The 19,630-nt window shown below is 44.7% G+C and overlaps 1 protein-coding gene across 1 annotated transcript in view; it reads right to left on the minus strand.

Annotated features, from left to right (window-relative positions):
- ARHGAP42 (Rho GTPase activating protein 42) overlaps positions 1-19,630 on the minus strand; it is a 531,185-nt gene that overhangs the window by 72,136 nt on the left and 439,419 nt on the right. Inside the window, exon 9 of the mRNA XM_077484403.1 lies at positions 9,930-10,030. Within this exon, the coding sequence (XP_077340529.1) occupies positions 9,930-10,030 (101 nt within the window). The remainder of the gene's footprint in view (positions 1-9,929; positions 10,031-19,630) is intronic.

Raw genomic sequence — 19,630 nt, forward strand, 5'->3', positions numbered from 1 at the left:
ATTAAATGTAACCATATTGCTACAGTTACTTTCTCTTCTCTTTTATAGTCAGTTGTGACATGACACTACTTGTATACCAAGACATCGCTTGTATATCAAGTCAAAATTAATTTAAAAAAAATAGCTTGTCTTGCAAAACGCTCTCAAACCAAGTTACGCTCAATCCAAGGTTTTACTGTATATGTGCATGGGAACACACAATCATTTATTTTATATGAAAAAATGTATCAATTTGTCTTAAAATTTGAAATGCCTTGCTTCTATGTACAGTTTGTAAACATAATAATGAAGCCTCTATAATTTCTCACTATCTATACAGGCGGTCCTTGCTTAAAGTGTCACATCATAAAAATCTATCAATAAATGGTGTACTACATGTTGTTTATACTCACACAGTCACTATGAGATTCATTTTATGTATTCTGCAAAAAACCTGGTTGATCCTGCTGCTCTCTATTTCCACCTTCTGTCAATGTCCCCAATTCAGCTAGGGATTTTTCAGCTGTAGTGGCAACTCTGCACATGCTCAGTTTTTAGTGAGTTTCTATGCTGAGCATTTCCTCCCTATCACATCCGAGCAGCCCATGTGACTATAGAGTCACACATGTGTGCGTATACACAGTGATAAATGACCACTTCTTCTCCACCCCACTAACCAGCTAAACACAAAGGGGGTGGGATATTACATCTTGATTGATGGAGGCTTCACCTCATTCTTATTCCGGAGGGACGTGACACAGCCTATAACAGGCAGAAATTCGCCCACACCATGTTATTGCCAAAACATAATGAAGCTTTGATTTCAAATATATATTTGTATGATCATTTAAAACAGTTTATTGATATAATTTATTTATTTTTACTCTGTATTCCAAAGGCCATTTGTTTATATTGAACATGACCAACAGCAGAGGACTAGAAGCTCCTCCTGCTTATATTTCCCTGCAGACAGGCTGGGAAAGATCTGGGTCATGTGACTGCTGTATATTGATTAGGAAAAAAGTAATTTTTTTCTTCTTAATAAAATAATAATTTGAGCGCCGTCATCCATATATAGGAAGAGAAGGGACCATGTAAATTAAACAGTGTGCATTTAGTATCACTTTAAATCAGCTAAATACATTTACGGTTTATAAGCACAAAAAGGTGAGTGTTAAAAAAGCCTGTCCTCTGTCAGTACCGCAGAGAGGGACCCATGATCTGTAAGTGGAAGCAGTGGCCTCTCTGCAAAGGTACATTGTGCCCCCTGCAGAGTGAGAGATAGAGATCTTCAATCGGGCGAGCTCATGCGCTTTGCTGATTGGAGATATCTTGCGGAGAGGCCACTGCTTCTAAACAGACAAAATGGGTCCTTTTCTGCAACATTCTAACAGGAGACAGGTTTTTCTTTTCAGGTTGTGGCTGCTTTCTAAAGGAAACAAATTGCAAGACTTTGGACATTTAAGCATGAGGAATGTATTTCGCCAATTTAAACTGAACGTTCAGTTGGATTCTAATACTGCTCAGTGACTGTGCTTTGTATACACATTATTAGGTACACCTCGCTAGTGCCGAGTTGGACCCCCTTTTGCCTTCAGAGCTGCCTTAATTCTTCATGGCATAAATTCAACGAGGTGTTGGAAACATCCTCAGAGATTTTGGTCTATAGTGACATGATAACATCACACAGTTGCTGCAGATTTGTTGGCTGCACATCCATGATGTGAATCTCCCACCACATACCAAATGTGCTCTATTGGATGGAGATCTGGTGACTGTGGAGGCCATTGCAGTACAGTGACCTCATTGCCATGTTCAAGAAACCAGTGGTGAGATGATTTGAGCTTTGTGACATGGTGCATTATCCTGCTGGAAAGAGCCATCAGAAGATGGGTACACTGTAGTCATAAAGGGATGGACATGGTAAGCCGTGGCATTTAAACAATGTTCAGTTGGTACTAAGGGGCCCAAAGTGTGCCAAGAAAATATCCCCCAAACCATTACACCACCACCAGCCTGAACCATTGATACAAGACAGAATTAATCCATGCTTTCATGTTGTTTACACCAAATTCTGACCCTACCATCGCAATGTTGCAGCTGAAATCTAGACTTATCAGACCAGGCAACGTTTTTCCAATCTTCTATTGTCCAACTTTGGTGAGCCTGTGCGAATTTTAGCCTTATTTTCCTGTTCTTAGGTGACAGGAGTGGCACCCGGAGTGGTCTTCTGCTGCTGTAGCTCATCTGCTTCAAGGTTTGATGTGTTGTGCTTTCAGAGATGTTATTCTGCATACCTTGGTTATAAAGAGCGGTTATTTGAGTTGCTGTTGCCTTTCTATCATCTCGAATCAGTCTGCCCATTCTCCTCTGGGATCAACAAGGCATTTTCCTCCGCACTGCCGCTCACCGAATATTTTCTCTTTTTTGGACCATTCTCTGTAATCCAGAGAGATGATTGTGTGTGAAAATCCCAGTAGATCAGTCGTTTTGTAAATACTCAGACCAGCCCGTCTGGCACCAACAACCATGCCATGTTCAAAGTCACTTAAATCCCCTTTCTTCCCCATTCTGATGCTCGGTTTGAACTTCAGTAAGTCGTCTTCCCCACGTCTAGATGCTGAAATGCATTGAGTTGCTGACATGTGACTAGCTGATTAGCAACTTGTGTTACCAAGAAATTGAGTAAGTGTTCATAATAAAGTGGCTTTTAAATGTATATCCCTTTAGTAGCATCTGACTCTCAGTGATTCTATGAGGGAGATTTACTAAAAGTGGAACACTCAGAATCTGGTGCAGCTGAATATGGTAGCCAATCAGCTTCTAACTTCAGCTTGCAAAGTTGCACCAGATTTTGCATGCGCCATGTCTGATATACTTAAAACCCTTTCTCTATAGAACTCTCTCATTGATTTTTTTAAATTTTTTTAAGGGAAAGTCATCAAGTCTTTCCTCAAGCCCCCTTCCCAAATTCTAGAATAAGGGCATATATGTATGTGCATAGCAAATTTCAGTGGTGTCACTAGGGGGTGACTTTTGGGGCTATAGCCCCGAATGTGGGGCCCATAGCCCCAAGCCTTTGCAGGGGTCCCCAAGGGGAGAGGAATCTCTCCGGATACCCTGATTTAAGGGGGAGGCTCTCTGGGGACCCTGATTTAAGGGGGAGGCTCTCTGGGGACCCTGATTTAAGAGGGAGGCTCTCTGGGGACCCTGATTTAAGGGGGAGGTTCTCTGGGGACCCTGATTTAAGGGGGAGGCTCTCTGGGGACCCTGATTTAAGGGGAGGCTCTCTGGGGACCCTGATTTAAAGGGAGGCTCTCTGGGGACCCTGATTTAAGGGGGAGGCTCTCTGGGGACCCTGATTTAAGGGGGAGGCTCTCTGGGGACCCTGATTTAAGAGGGAGGCTCTCTGGGGACCCTGATTTAAGGGGGAGGCTCTCTGGGACCCTGATTTAAGGGGGGGGGGCTCTCTGGGGATAATGGCATTTTTGTACTCACCATAAAATCATTTTCTCTGAACCTTGGTGAAGACCCTCGGTGCCAACACCACGCCAAAAAGGGAGAGCCACAAATTGGTAGTGCTCGTCCTCGACCGCAAATTGCAGAAACCTCTGATGCTTGATGCATATGGGGACATGCAAGTATGTGTCCTTGATGTCCAGGGATGCCAGAAAATCCCACTGATGGAGTGCAGCGACCACTGAGCGTACTGATTCCATCCTGAACCTTGGTACCTTCACAAAGCTGTTGAGGGCCTTGAGATCCAGGACTGGATGGACTCCTTCCTTCTTTGGGACTACAAACAGATTGGAGTAGAATCCCTGAAACCTTTCCAGTGTCGGCACAGGTACTATCACCCCGTGCAGCAGCAGGTCCTGTACTGCCCCGAACAGGGCTTACCGACGAGCCGGAAAAAGATGAAGGCTGAAGGGAAAAAATCTCTTTGGCGGACAAGAAAGAAACTATCTTGTATCCTGATGAAACCAGTTCGCAGACCCACTGGTCAGAAAGTAGGGAGGTTCACCGAGCTGCAAACTCCCGGAGGCGACCCCCCACCCAAGAGTCATGCGGGGGCAAACCTTCATGCGGTAACAGATTTGCTTGCAGGCTTGCACAACCAGGGATGCTTTTGTCCCTCAGCGGGCACCTTATCGGACTGGGAACGCTCACCTGCCGACCCAGGGGGGCCCAGGGGGGCCCTTGCCTACGTGCATGGCTCCTTACCCTTCCTGGACTGTGGGAGCAACGTACTCTTACCCCCAGTACATTCTTAATAATGTCATCCAGCGAGGCTCCAAATAGCCTCTCTCCTTGGAAGGGCAAGTCCGCCAGCGCTTTCTTAGATGCCTGGTCCGCAGACCAGCATTTCAGCCAAATCAGGTGATGTAGCACTACTGCTACATGGTAAGGCTGTGCACCAACTGGTCCGCCAGCTCCACGCAGACCAGGGAAGCCTATTGCTTCTCCAACTCATGGTGCAACAATTTAGCCCATTCAGTAAGCGTCTGCGACACCAGGGCCGTGGCTAACACTGGCCACAATGCTGACCCCACCACCTGTAAACATGGCAAACGCCTTGGCCCTCCTGCCGGCAGGGTCCTTGAAAGCAGGGGTCCCCTAAGATCAAGATGAAGATGCTGTGTCCATCAATGAATGAAAGAGATATATATATATATATATATATATATATATATATATATATATATATATATATATATATATATATATATATTATATACATGTGTATGCCCGCCCAAGTGTATGACTTTACTATGTTTACTACGCTGCTATGGGCTTTAGCCCCAGATCTTTGTAGACCTAGCAACGCCCCTGGTGAATCTGAACACACATGAGGCCAATAAGGACATTTTTGCTGGTTAACTGATTCCACAGAAGTCAACTAAGCAACATAATGTATTTAGAGTGTTTGAGGAAACGCATGCAAACTCCATGCAGATCGTTTCCTGGCCAAGATTTGAACCAAGGGACACCAACGATGCAAGGCATACATACTAACAACTAAGCTGATCTTTTCTTCTCCCTGTTATTTGCACAAGCCTATCTGCCCATATTCTATAGCAATGCTCTTTGCATGCTGTACATATGTGTGCCGTTATGATGTGACACCGAGCTGTCTCTGTCATGGTACAGCAATGATAGTTCATGTTAGACTTGGCCATGGTTCACCCTAGGCAGACCAGTGATAGTTTACAAATGTTGACAGGTTTGCTTGATATAGGTGATGAAGAAGCCTGTTGATAGCTGACCTTTCATAAACTGGCCTTTTAATATTGAAATGTAAATAAGGCATTAAAGCATTTTTTTTTTTTTTGCATTATGCATTTTGTTAGTTGTAGTATTCACAGGATATAAAATACACAACTCACGCAGATGTGATTTATTCACTCAATATCACATTTTATCTCACTTTGCTGCTAATCTACACACACAATTAGTCTGTTTAATGGTATTCTTTACTGCAGAACTGAGATGCTAATAGGAATCATAGATAGCGGAGAAAAGATATATCGCTGTGTTTTATGTACCCAATGCCAGGTCTTTTTTTTATTCAGCTAATTGCTCAATTTAATAAATGATTAATCAATGAATTAATTAGATTGCCAAAGGATTAAACAGATACTCTTTTACTGAGCAATTTCACATAACGCACATAGTGCTGTTTTATTTACCAAAGAGCTCCAAATAGGTTTTTAGTTTATAAGCTGTATGTGTAAAAGTGAAGACTAAAAAAAAAAAAAAAACGGGTCCATGGGTGTCATACTGGGATTTTGCCACTGGATGGCACCACTTTGCATATTACAGTCAATTAAAGGGGTTGTAAAGGTAATTTTTTTATTTTCTACATAGGTTCCTTTGAGCTAGTGCATTGTTGGTTCACTTACCTTTTCCTTTGATTTCCCTTCTAAATGTTTTTTTGCTTTGTCTGAATATCTCACTTCCTGTTTCTCCTCAGTAAACTTCTCACCATCATTCGAGCTGGTGGTTAGTCAGCCAGAACAGCTTACTGAACAGCTTACTGAGGAGGAACAGGAAGTGAGAAATTCAGACAAAGAAAACAAAGAAAAAAAAACATTTAGAAGGGAAATCGAAGGAAAAGATAAGTGAACCAACAATGCACTAGCTTAGAGGAAGCTATGTAGAAAATAAAAAATGTACCTTTACAACCCCTTTAACTATTTCACTGCTGGCATTTCTCAATTTTTTTTTTGTACAATTAAAAAAAAAACTTTAACCTGAAAACACACTTAAAACCTCAAAACATTATGCAATTTTGGAAAAAAGAGGAACCACAGAATAAAAACAAGGTCTTTTTTTATGTTGCATGATATTATTGCAAGTGTATATCAAGTCTATATTTTCAGTATAAGAAAATAATTTTATGTAATACAAACACAATAACATTTCCACATAGTCTGTCAAAAAGACAGTCAAGTAAGAAGACACCAAATATGTCAAGAAATTTTCATCTGGCCGCAAACACTAAGAAATTTTTATCAAAGATGGTACTTTAAAACCTTTACAACACATCAATTTAGAGCTAATTGTAAATAATGGCCCTAACATTATTCCTCTTACTACTGTGTGCATGGTGATACCAAATATATGTAGTGCAATCTTCATTTATGTGTGACCATAAATTAACCACTTAAGCCCCGGACCATTTTGCTGGCCAAGGGCGATTTGGCACTGCGTCGCTTTAACTGACAATTGCGCGGTCGTGCGACGTGGCTCCCAAACAAAATTGACATCCTTTTTTTCCCACAAACAGAGCTTTCTTTTGGTGGTATTTGATCACCCCTACGGTTTTTATTTTTTGTGCTATAAACAAAAAAAAGCGTCAATTTTGAAACAAACGCATTCTTTTTTACATTATGCTTTTCCCTCAGTTTAGGCCAATACGTATTCTACATATGGTAAAAAAAAAAAAAACGCAATAAGCGATTATTGATTGGTTTGCGCAAAAGTTATAGTGTTTACAAAATAGGGGATAGTTTTATGGCATTTTTATTAAGATTTTTTTTCTTTACTAGTAATGGCGGCGATCAGCGATTTTTATTTTGACTGCGACATTATGGCAGACACATTGGACATTTTTGACACATTTTTGGGACCATTGTCATTTATACAGCAATCAGTGCTATACAAATGCACTGATTCCTGTGTAAATGACACTGGCAGTGAAGGGGTTAACCACTAGGTGGCAGTGTAGGGGTTAAGTGTGTCCTAGGGGCGTGTTGCTAACTGTGGGGGGCGTGGCTGTGTTTTACACATCACTGATCTCTGCTCCAATCACAGGGAGCAGAGATCAGTGTCGCTGTTGCTAGGCAGAACAGGGAGATGCTTGTTTACTTTAGCATCTCCCCTTTCTTTCTCCCCGTGAGACGATTGCGGGTATCCAGGCGGTGATCCAGTCTGTGGGACCCGCGACCCGACTCACGGAGGCCCCGACCTGCACGCGTGCCGCCGGCGACGCGCACACGATGGCACGGCGGCAAATTTAAAGGGACATACCTGTACACCCATTTGCCTGTCTGTGCCATTCTGTAAACGTACATCGGCGTGCGCCAGTCGGGAAGTGGTTAAGAAAACTCCAGGTGCCGCTCAAGTTCCCATCTCCAGCTCTTGTGGAATGGAAAGCACCCTTCCCAGCTTGATGCTTGCAGTCAAAATAAAGAAAAGAACCAATGAAATGAAAGCGGCTTCAGCCCAGCTCATGACTAAGCCCAGAGGCCAGGGCAAAATGCGTCAGTACTGCAGCCTGGACAGAGCCAGGCTGAACCTACTTTCATTCATAGTACATTCGGGCCTTGTCATTGTGCGGCCTTTTATATTGTAGGCCTGTAATTCTTAAGCCGCGTACACACGGGCGGACTGTATGGCCAACTTAGTCCGTCAGACAATCCGACGGACAGTCCGTCCTACTTTCGAATGAACGGACTTGACCACACACGGATGCACAAACAGTCCGTTGAAAGCTTGCGCGATGACGTGTACAGCACGTACGACGGGACTAGAAATAGGAAGTCCAATACACAGCAATGCAACCTTTCGCCGTGTAAATCCTTTCTGAGCATGCGCCATACTTAGTCCGTCGAACTAGCCTACTCACGAGCGGATTGTCCGCGGAAACCAAAGTACGACGGACAATATTACGGAAATTCCGAAATACTTAGTCCGCCAGACTGCACGCTGAAAAAGTCCGCTGAAGCCCACACACGAGCGGACTGTCCGCTGAAATGTGTTTTGACGGACTAAGTTGGCCAGACAGTCCGCCCGTGTGTACGCGGCTTTAGGAATAACACACTTAAATCTGTCCAAACAACAGTCTAGTAGACATCCTGGGTAGGATAAAGTTTGAACCACAAAATCATAAATTATAATATAATAAATAACTATAAATAATTATAACAAATAATAATATAATAATAATAAAATGTATTCAGTAATGTAATCAAATCAAAAACACTGAAATTCGCTCAGTTGCAGAATTGTCACTGTCATTACTTTCAGTGTTTGATGATGAATTTCCCCACAAATCACTATCGCTCAGTTCTGCGAGTGATTCTAATTTATCATCTCTGTTTTCTAGCTGGTCTAAAACCACTTTTGATGTAAGGGAACACTTTTTGGTTGCTATGGACAATCTCCAGTTTCCAGGCAGAAAGAACAGTATATATAATATAAAGGTGCATGCAGGGCACTGGAAAAAGCACTAGTAGCAAAAGGGATGTGAAATAAATTGATACAGTAATATAATCTGTAAGATTACAGTGTAATGTATGTGTAATGTTTTTTTCACTTTTTGAATTTGACGCCATACTCCGTCCCAGTGCGTTGCAGCGATCGCAGGGAACGGAGCTCGGCACTGTGATAGATCCGGTGGAGCACACGGCTCGCACACACAGCAGGGAGACATCGCAGGATCCTGGGGACAAGGTAAGTAACTGCCTGGATCCTGCGATGCAATCCCGAGTGTGGCTTGGGGTTACCGATTTTGGTACTGAAAATTCACCCCGAGCAACACACGGGAACACTGCCAGAGAGGTTAATGGGTCATCAGAGGTCTTTTTGACTTCCGGCTGTCAGATGGAGTTCATTGGGCAGCTGTACATCTGCCTGATCGCTTTTATGCAGCCCTGATACATATGTCACCATGCACTGGTAGGGGTGAATATACCGGAGGCGTGCAAAAGTGATCAGGCGGCTATACCACTGCATGATCGACTCCATCTGACAGCTGATAGTGGGCTTGTCAGCTTTACACACATTCCCAGCAGCTGTAGCAGTTACTAGTGTGTGTACCCCCCCCCCCCCCCCCACACACACACACACACACTGACATATGCCATAGGTTGGTATAGCTAGCAGGTTAAAGTTCCCTGAGATCAATGTTAAAGCGGAGTTCCACCCAAAAATGGAACATCCGCTGTCCAGATTCCTCCCCCTCCGGTGTCACATTTGGCACCTTTCAGGGGGAGCAGATACCTGTCTAATCCAGGTGTTTGCTCCCACTTCCGCGAAAGATCGCTGCAGTATCTATGGCAATCTATACCGCGTCCGGCCCCTCCTCCACCCCCCCGCTGTCTTCTGGGAGACACATCAGGTCCCAGAAGACAGCAGGGACCACTCAGAACACGCGCTTCACTTCCTATTCCCTTACTGAAGATGCCAGCACCTCCACCCAGAGCCGAGGGACGGGACGGCTTCGGGTGAGGAGATCGCGGGCGCCTTGGACAGGTTTTGTCCTGCTGTCTTTACCTGCAATACTTTCTGAGCCATTGACACCAGAAGCAACATGTAGATCAAAAAGACTAACAGAGGGAGGGTCCGGGAGGTTGGTCAGCCTCCTGCAGTACAGGCCTGCTTTACATTGTTCTGGGTTTATGATGGAGCCCTCAATTTTCACAAAAAAGGAAGCAATTACTTACCACTTTTCCCCCTGATTTGGTTTCTGATACACTCATAGTAAATGTTTTGCTGCTTTTGTCATAAGTACAGTAATGCCGCGTCCATGTAAATCCAAGAGGTCCTTAATTAAATACAAAAAATGAGAGAGGAAGAGTCACATTGATGATCTGCACATATTATATGTAGATATTGCTGTCAGTGTAAACATATCTCATACTTGCCAACATATTTGTCCCAGCACCCAGGACACTGTCACCCCCCCCCCCCCCCCCATACACACAGCCCACAGGTAACCCACTCTCCCAGTGGTTACACTTTCTAGGTGGCACACCTATTATGTGGGAACCACCCACTTGCCGCAGCGATCCCCTCAACTAATAAACTTATTTGCGTTACTGCACATGCTTGTAGGCAAGTGCAGTCCATTTTCTCCACTGCAGGTGGCGCTCAACCACAGCGGCAGTGCAGAGGTAGAGGAAGTCAGGCGGAACATAGTTCCTCTATGGTTTCCTGGATCACTGGGGTAGCGATCCAGTTTGATGCTGACGGCCTATATTACTCTGGTGGCCATCTTGGCAGAGTCTATTTAAGACCTTGGTTCCTGGGTTAGGCGCCCATTTAGCATGTGGATAGTTTAGGGAGAGGTCATCCATCTGTCAGGGACAGTATTAGTGGGAGGGAAAGTTCCAGACGAATAGGAAAAGCATAGGGCTCCACATCTCTTTCTGGAAAGCTACATACTTGGTCTCCAACCAGCCTGGTCAACTTCCGCCCCTCCAGATAGACACTGTCAGCTCGGCTGAGACCAGCTCCGCTACACGCAGTTGTCACCCGCGAGTGTTCCCATTTAAGCTTTCTTCCACTGGGCTTGCTGTGAATGTTTTTTCCTTGATTTCGATACAAGTTCTTCTAATTGCATCTGGACTGAGTGTGTGTTATTGCCGCCACACCACGCTGCACTCACCCACATGCTCAGTAACTCAAATAAGGACGATGCTGTAATCTTAGGACACAGAGCAAGACATAGCATCATCGACAGAGAGCACCTAGATATAGGATTGTCCCAGCAAATCTGGGATGGTTGGCATCTGATATCTTAGCTTCTTAGCTTATGAAATGCAGGACCTCCATGCATGGTATGTCTTTACTGAGCACTCAATGAATGAGCCTCAACTAGTAGCACACCCACCTATAACCTAGGGCAGTGGTTGTTAACAGTGGTGGCTGGTGCTCATATTTTGGGGAAGCGCAAACAAACTGAAAAAAAAACATCAATTACACCCTCACTGTGCCCAACAAATGCAACCACTGTGCCCATCACATGCAGCCACTTGTGCCCCATCAAATGCAGCCACTTGTGCCCCGTCATATGCAGCCACTTGTGCCCCATCATATGCAGCCACTTGTGCCCTGTCATATGCAGTCACTTGTACCCATCAAATGCAGCCACTTGTGCCCCGTCATATGCAGCCACTTGTGCCCCGTCATATGCAGCCACTTGTGCCCCGTCATATGCAGCCAATTGTGCCCCATCATATGCAGCCACTTGTGCCCTTTCATATGCAGCCACTTGTGCCCATCAAATGCGGCCATTTGTGCCCATAATATGCAGCCATTTGTGCCCATAATATGCAGCCACTTGTGCCTCTGTGCTTTCAGCCAATCAGGTGATGGGTATTAGACCCGCGCTCCCTGATTGGCAGGGAGGCGAGTGTTAGAAAAGCAAATATCAGTTTGATTTGCGATCACATCTGGGTGGACTGCGAAAAGCAGTCCACCTTTTTTGAAGCCTACTAGAGCCTATGGCTCTAATCATATGCTTAAAAAAAAACAAAAAAAACACAGCCTCTGTAACTCAGGTGCCCGGGGTCCGAAAAGGGGCTGGACGCCTGAATAGGGGGTGGCAGTGGTGGCCATGGATAGTTTCATGCATTGCAACAGATATACTGCGGCAGAAGGGCACAATCACGTACCTGTACGTTGCCCTTTAAGAGGTGGCTTGCGGGTGCGGCCGCCGGGAGCTCCGTGAGCATGATCGCGGGTCCCACAGTCTAGATGGCCACAGGGATACCCGCAATTGTCTCACGGACAGGAAGAACGGGGAAATGCTAATGTAGATACATTTTCCAGTTCTGCCTAATGACACTGATCACCGCTCCCTGTAATTGGGAGCGGTGATCAGTGTCATGTCACACACAGCCCCTCCCCCCATAGTTAGAATCACCCCCTAGGACACACTTAAGCCCTACAGCGCCACCTAGTGGTTAACCCCTTTACTGCCAGTCATATTCACATTTACACAGTAATCAATACATTTTTAATTGCACTGATCACTGTATAAATGTGAATGGCCCAAAATCACGCCAAAAGTGTCCGTTGTGTCCGCCATAATGTCGCAGTCACGATAAAAATTGCTGATCGCCACCCTAACTAATAAAATTAAATGATTAATATAATTTAAAAATGCCATAAAACTCCCCTATTTTGTAAACGCTATAACTTTTATGCAAGCCAATCAATAAACGCTTATTGTGTTTTTTTTACTAAAAATATGTAGAAGAATACATATCGGCCTAAACTGAGGAAAAAAAGACGTTTTTTACATATTTTTGGGGGATATTTATTATAGAAAAAAGTAAAGAATAATGCATTTTTTTCAAAATTGTCACTCTTTTTTTGGTAATAGTGCAAAAAATAAAAACCACAGAGGTGATCAAATACCACCAAAAGAAAGCTCTATTTGTGGGAAAAAAGTATGTCAATTTTGTTTGGGAGCCACGTCGCACGACCGCGCAATTGTCAGTTAAAATAACGCATTGCCAAATCGCAAAAAGGGCTCTGGTTACTGGCCAGCCAAATGGTCCGGGGCTCAAGTGGTTAATCATGGCACATGTGTTCTGCAAGATATAACGCAAGCAATGCCTATATGATCTTTGGCTTTATGCCAAGATTTACTGTACAGTGCAGTATACACCTTTGATTGATGTCAGATATCAGTTTGACAAAATCAACAGCGGCTGAACCGCTAAGAGGCTGCCTGCTTGTCCCTATGGAATCGCGTTCTTGTCAGTGACAAAGCAACATCTTGCTGCGTGTGACTATAGAGGGTGCGATTCCATAGGGACACACAAATGACCCCTTTAATGATCCTGCCCTAGTGGTAATATCACCTGTCTGACATCAGCCTAACCGAAGTGATGGATGTGTGACCAGTGCTCCTTGTTCAGTAAAATAAATCATAGTCAAGTTGTCTTTTTTTATTTTTTTTTATTTTTTTTACATGTAACCGTTTTTTTTCCATATATATATATATATATATATATATATATATATATATATATATATATATATATAAAAGAATATCTAATGTTATTTAATTGGACCATAGTTCTTCCCAAGCTATAAAGATGATATCTCTGTATCAGGCTATTGCTTCCCTTGAATGCAGTCATTTGGCTATGGAGCCCAGCCATCTTGACCTCCAGCTGCAAGAATCTCATCAGTGCGGGAAAAGTGGCAGCTTAATGAGCTATCCTCCCATCCACAGAAGTGTAATAATGGCGTCCCTGTCCTCAGTTCCAAGACACAAGTAGGACAGTATACACACAACACAAGCGGCACACAGCTGTGTCCCCCCCCATCGGGGCTCATTAGCTGGAGCTGAGGGCGGATGTGATGGGCGGCGTGCAGGTTACAGGTGTCCGCATATTCATTCCAACTCCACTAAAACACGTCCTGCCTGTCCAGACCATAAATCATTCTCTAAAGACGCTCGCAAGTCACACAATTACAGGTTAAGGCGGACCAGCTGTGTAACCACAAATATCCAAAAGGTTTCTACACCTGTCTCAGAATTGTGAAATAATTCCACTTTTACTTTGGAGATTTTTTTTATACTTACATTGCAAACACATTCACCAGCAGAAACCCCTCTCCTGTACTGTGTAGACCAGGTGACTGCTTTCCCCTTTCCTTTCTGCATGGACTCTCATATATACTGTGTGTGTGTGTGTATATATGTTGCCCCCTGTTCCCAAAAATGGGGCTATATTACAAATTTAGTTTTTGGCTGAGCTGTAACCAGCTCAGATTAATTGTACATAGTTTATTGATTCTGATCTGAATTTGACTGTGTTGTGCATTTCCCACTGTTGCCAGTAGGTGTCACTGGTACCACAGGACAGTGTGATAATAACAACTTAGTTAAAGTGGTGTTGCACATAAAAAATAAATAAAAAATTCATCAAAATTCCTAAAAAAAAAAAAAAAAATTGGGATTTTTTTTAAACTCACCTCTAAATGCCTGTTGCTAGGGGGCCCCACGTAGTCTGCCTCCTTCAGTGCCTGGGCTGGTGACATCACTTCCCCTCGGCGCAGGAAGGGCTCAGCTCCGCCCCTCCCTGCTGTCAGTCATCTGGAACACGTGACAGGTCCCAGATGACTATACGGCCAATCACGGCGCGCAGTGGGTGCCCGGATGTGAAGCCACAGCCTGGATGCCCAGTTAGAATGCCAGCCCCGCCAAGAGGATGGGGGGGACGAGCGGGGCTTTGTTCCCCCGCATCGCTGGACCCTGGAACAGGTAAGTGTCCGATTATTAAAAGTCAGCAGCTGCAGTATTTGTAGCTGCTGACTTTTAATTTTTTTTTCCAGGGGAACTCCTCTTTAACCACTTTCAGACCGGCTTTCAGACTTTTTTTCCCACAAATAGAGCTTTCTTTTGGTGGTATTTGATCACCCCTGCGGTTTTTATTTTTTGCGCTATAAACAAAAATAGAGCGCCAATTTTGAAAAAAACGCATTATTTTTTACTTTTTGTTATAATAAATATCCCCCAAAAATATATAAAAAAACATTTTTTTCCCTCAGTTTAGGCCGATACGTATTCTTCTACATATTTTTGGTAAAAAAAATCGCAATAAGCGATTATTGATTGGTTTGCGCAAAAGTTATAGCGTTTAGAAAATAGGGATAGTTTTATAGCATTTTTATTAATAATTTTTTATTATTTTTTTTTTTACTAGTAATGGCGGCGATCAGCGATTTTTATTGTGACTGCGACATTGTGGGGGACCCATCGGACATTTTTGACACATTTTTGGGACCATTGCTATATAAATGCAGTGATTCCTGTGTAAATGACACTGGCAGTGAAGGGGTTAACCAGTGGGTGGCAGTGTAGGGGTTAAGTGTTCCTAGGGGTGTGTTACTAACTGTGGGGGGTTGGGCTTTCATTTAGTCAACACTGATCTCTGCTCCAATCACATGGAGCAGAGATCAGTGTCATTAGTTGCTAGGCAGAATGGAGAAATGTTGTTTACAACGGCACTTCTCCATTCGGCCGCTCCGTGAGACGATTGCGGGGATGCCCGCGGCGATCGAGTCCGCGGGTCCCGACCAGCGCGGGAGCGCGCCGCTGGCGGCGCGCTCCCGATGGCAGGGCGGCAAATTTAAAGGGACGTACATGTACGCCCATTTGCCTGCCCGTGCCATTCTGTCGACGTACATCGTCGTGCGCTGGTCGGCAAGTGGTTAAGCTGTAGTGAATATTCTTTTTCCAGAAACAGCCCAGTAGGAGGTTCCTGCTGCTGTGCATTCTGGGAGGGGGTATTTATCGCACAGATGCCTTGCGCTCTAATCAGGCCTGAGCTGTGGCCCTCAAGGCCTGGAGGATACACTGCTGCAATCAGGCCCAGAAGCCTGTCTGGGGCCTACTACTTCTGAGGTCCTTAGGCTGTCTTGCCGGTTTGGAAGAAGCTGAGCCAAGCTGAGGACATCCAGGGGAGGACCCTTGCTGGGGAGAGCCAGGATGAAGGCTGGTCTCTCAGAAGGGCCTGGTGACTTACTTGGAGGACGCACCCACATCTAACCTACCTTCACAGTACTGCCGGGTTGGCTTAAAGGTTCTGGTACTGTGACACTGTTCTACAATTCAATCAAGGTAATACATTCCTGGCTGCTAAGTTTGTGAGAGACTTAGGCTGGATTCACACCTATGCATCTTTAATGCTTTTGGCATTTTGCAGATTTGCACTACAGTCCATTTATCATGGTTTCCTAACTTCCCATAATAGCCATGGACTCAGGCCTGGGGTGAATGTAAGCCCGCTCCCTGTCTATATTACCAAAAGTATTAGGACACCTGCCTTTACACTCACATGATTTTTAATGGCACCCCAGTCTTAGTCTGTAGGGTTTAATATTGAGTTGGCCCACCCTTTGCAGTTATAACAGCTTCAAATCTTCTGGGAAGGCTATCCACAAGGTTTAGGAGTGTGTCTATGGGGATGTTTGACCATTCTTCCAGAAGCGCATTTGTGAGGTCAGGCACTGATGTTGGATGAGAAAACCTGTCTCGCAGTCTCCGCTTTAATTCATAACAAAGGTGTTCTATCGGGTTGAGGTCAGGACTCTGTGCAGGCCAGTCAAGTTCCTCCACCCCAAACTCGTTCATCCATGTCTTTCTGGACCTTAGACACACTCCTAAACCTTGTGGACAGCGTTCCCAGAAGAGTTGAAGCTGGTATAGCTGCAAAGGGTGGGCCAACTCAATATTGAACCCTACGGACTAATGCCCTTTATTCCCGACTGGTTTTCCGACGGAACTCAGTGGAACTCCAAAGGTTTTTCAGACGGAGATCCACTGAAACTGTCTTGCCTACACATGATCACACCAAAGTTCGATTGTCAAGAACACAGTGACATACAACACGCATGATGGGACTAGAAAAAAGAAGGTCAATAGCCAGTAGCCAATAGCCTCCGTGTTGTACTTGTTCAGAGCATGCGTAGTTTTTGGTCCGTCGGAATAGCATACAGACGAGTATTTTTCCCGATAGGAATTGGAAATATTTAAAACATGTTCTATTTCTAAGTCCGTCAGAATTTTAGTAAAAAAAAAAAGTCAGATGAGGCATACACATGATCGGAATATACGATCAAAAGATTCCGTCTGACTTTTTCTGTCGGACGTTCCGCTCGTGTGTACGCGGCATAAGACTGGGATGCCTTTAAAGTTCATGTGCATGCAAAGGCAGGCGTCCCAATAATTTTGGTAATATAGTGTATGTGTATGTGTGTGTGTGTGTATATATGCTTCATTCCAACACATACAGTAGTCCAAAAATAAGAGGATTCTTCATTTCAGAACAATGGGCAGCACCATCCAACTCACTCCTTTACAATCCATTAGAACCGCTGCTTTAAAGCGCATATACAGAATAGCCATAATATTATAAAACAAAATACAATTACATTACTAACATTAAACAGCCATAATAAAGAGCTCGAATTTTAGGCTATATTTGCACTCTATACCAGCAATCTGGGATGTGGTTCTGGCCAATGGTATGTAAAGGAATGATTTTTAGGATATTTGATGGAAGGAGACATCTGAATGTCTTGTTTTCCAAGAAGACTTTACTATGCTATGCATAGATTGGAGGGATTTTAATTGCTTAAGTTCCTTCTCATTGTAACCTGTATAGATATACTGCCATATATTTACACCTATTTGTTCTGCCCACTTATATGTATGTTTTCTGTGTTGTATTGAACTGCATCAGGTTATTATAGTTCTGTAGTATGCTGACATTTAGTGGAGGTTTTGGGACAGTACAACTTGATTACTCCCAGAGATTGTAAAGGTTTCGTTTTTCTATTTTTCTAAAATAAACATGTCATACATACTTGCTCTGTGCAATGGTTTTGTACAGAGCAGACTCAATCCTCTTCTTCTGGGACCTCCCACTAGCGCTCATGGCTACTCGTGCCTTCCAAGTGCTCCCATAGCTAGCCGCTTGCTAGGGAGGGCACTCATGCAGGATTGATCCCGAGCCGCACTGTCTGTGTCTATTGACACAGACAGTGCGGCTCAGCCTACCCCCCGCTCACAGGATTTGATTGACAGCAGCAGAAGCCAATGGCTCTCCCTGCTGCCTAACCTCTTGTGAGAAGAGGCGAGAGAAGAGCAGCACTGCTGCAGATGGGCACAGCACTGGATCGGAATCAGGAACAAGTAAGTATTTAAAGGAGGGCTGGGGGAGCTGACATGGAAAGTTTTTTTTTTTTTTTTTTTTTTACCTTAATGCAGAGAACGCATTAGGGTAAGAAACCTTTTAACTTTACAACCACTTTAAGTGATCGGCAATCTCCCTCTGTTCCCCCTGCCCTGTTAAAGCAGAACTAAAGTGTCAGTCCCCATACACACGGTCGGACATTCCGACAACAAAATCCATCGGATTTTTTTCCAATGGATTTTGTCCGAAACTGGTGTTGCATAGACACGGTCCGGTCGGACAAAGTTGTTGGAAAATCTGATCATTCGGAGCGTGATGACGTTCGTTCGTTGCGATGGGACTATGCTGCGGCTAGTAGCCAATAGCTTTGGTTTCATAATTTGATCTGAGCATGCGTGGCACTTTGTCCGATCGGAATTCTCTACAAACGAGCGGAAAAAGTCTGATCGGATTTTGTTGTTGGAAAATTTTAGATCCTGCTTTCAAATTTTTTCCGTCTGAATTTCTGACGGAAAAAGTCAAATAGAGCCCACACAGGATCGGATTTTCTGACAATATAATCTGATCGGACCTTTTCCGTCAGAATTTCCGACCGTTTATACAGGTCATAAAGGTAAAAAAATGCAAGCAAGCAGGTTTTTTTTTTAGTTATTGCATGTCTTTTCTGCCATCAGATAAACCTACTTGGCTGCTCACAGTCTTCTAAAGAATGTACAGTACACTGTTTACTATCCTGTGTGCTGGCATTACTGAACTCCAGTGTCCTGTCGGATAGTGTCCGCTGTGTACTGCGCATGAGCAGTACACAGGACAAGCAGATTCCGAAAATAGCCGAAATGATCCAGGTTCTAGCCCCACCATCCAAGTGGACATAGAGTTAGAATAAAAAGTGCCGATCTAAGCGAGGCCGTGCCCAGGGCCGGCGCTACCACTAGGCGGACTAGGCAACCACCTGGGGAGTACTGCCGCCTAGGGCGCCTGGCCACTGTTTATTTTATTCCTGGCTGGCTGCACTGTCCTTGCTGCAACTACTACTTTGCCAGTGCCATGTTAAGCAACAGCGCCATCCGCCCTCCCCCCCCCCCCCACCCCACTCTGGCTTCCCAGTAATCCTCTCTTCTGTTATAGTATCACCTCGCTCACGCCTCTCAGTGTCAAAGGCAGCAGCCGTCCGCCCCCCCTCCTCCTCCGATCAGTCAGTCCCTCTGTGACTGTGATGATGATGACACGCAGCAGCTGATGAATCATGAGTAATGTCACAGACCGTCGGACTGACAGAGAATGGAGGGGGCGCGTCTGCTGCTGTACCTGTGTGTTATCATCATGAGTCGTCATGATGATAACACACGGGCACAGCAGCAGCCGCCCCCCCCCCCTCCATTCTCTGTCAGTCCGACGGTCTGTGACATTACTCATGATAACACACAGGCACAGCAGCAGCCGCCCGTCTCCCCCTCCTCCTCCTCCCCTCCGCTCTCTGTCATTCCTCTGTGACATGATGACACGTGTCATTTGATAGCACAGCACCCCTGGCCCCGCCCCCACGCTCTCCTGGAATGGAGGATGGATGGAGGATGGATGCAGCATGCATCATCATGGGATACAGCAGGGCGACGTCGGCGTGGCGCTTGAAGGCCGCTCTCTGGGCTTGGGGTCAGGTGCGCGCAGCCTGGGCTAGCTGGAACAGGAAGAGAAGAGGCACC

This window comes from Lithobates pipiens, unplaced genomic scaffold, assembly GCF_037356315.1.
Source record: "Lithobates pipiens isolate NorthernLeopardFrog02 unplaced genomic scaffold, aLitPip1_a1.2 Scaffold_16, whole genome shotgun sequence".
NCBI classification, from domain to species: domain Eukaryota; kingdom Metazoa; phylum Chordata; class Amphibia; order Anura; family Ranidae; genus Lithobates; species Lithobates pipiens.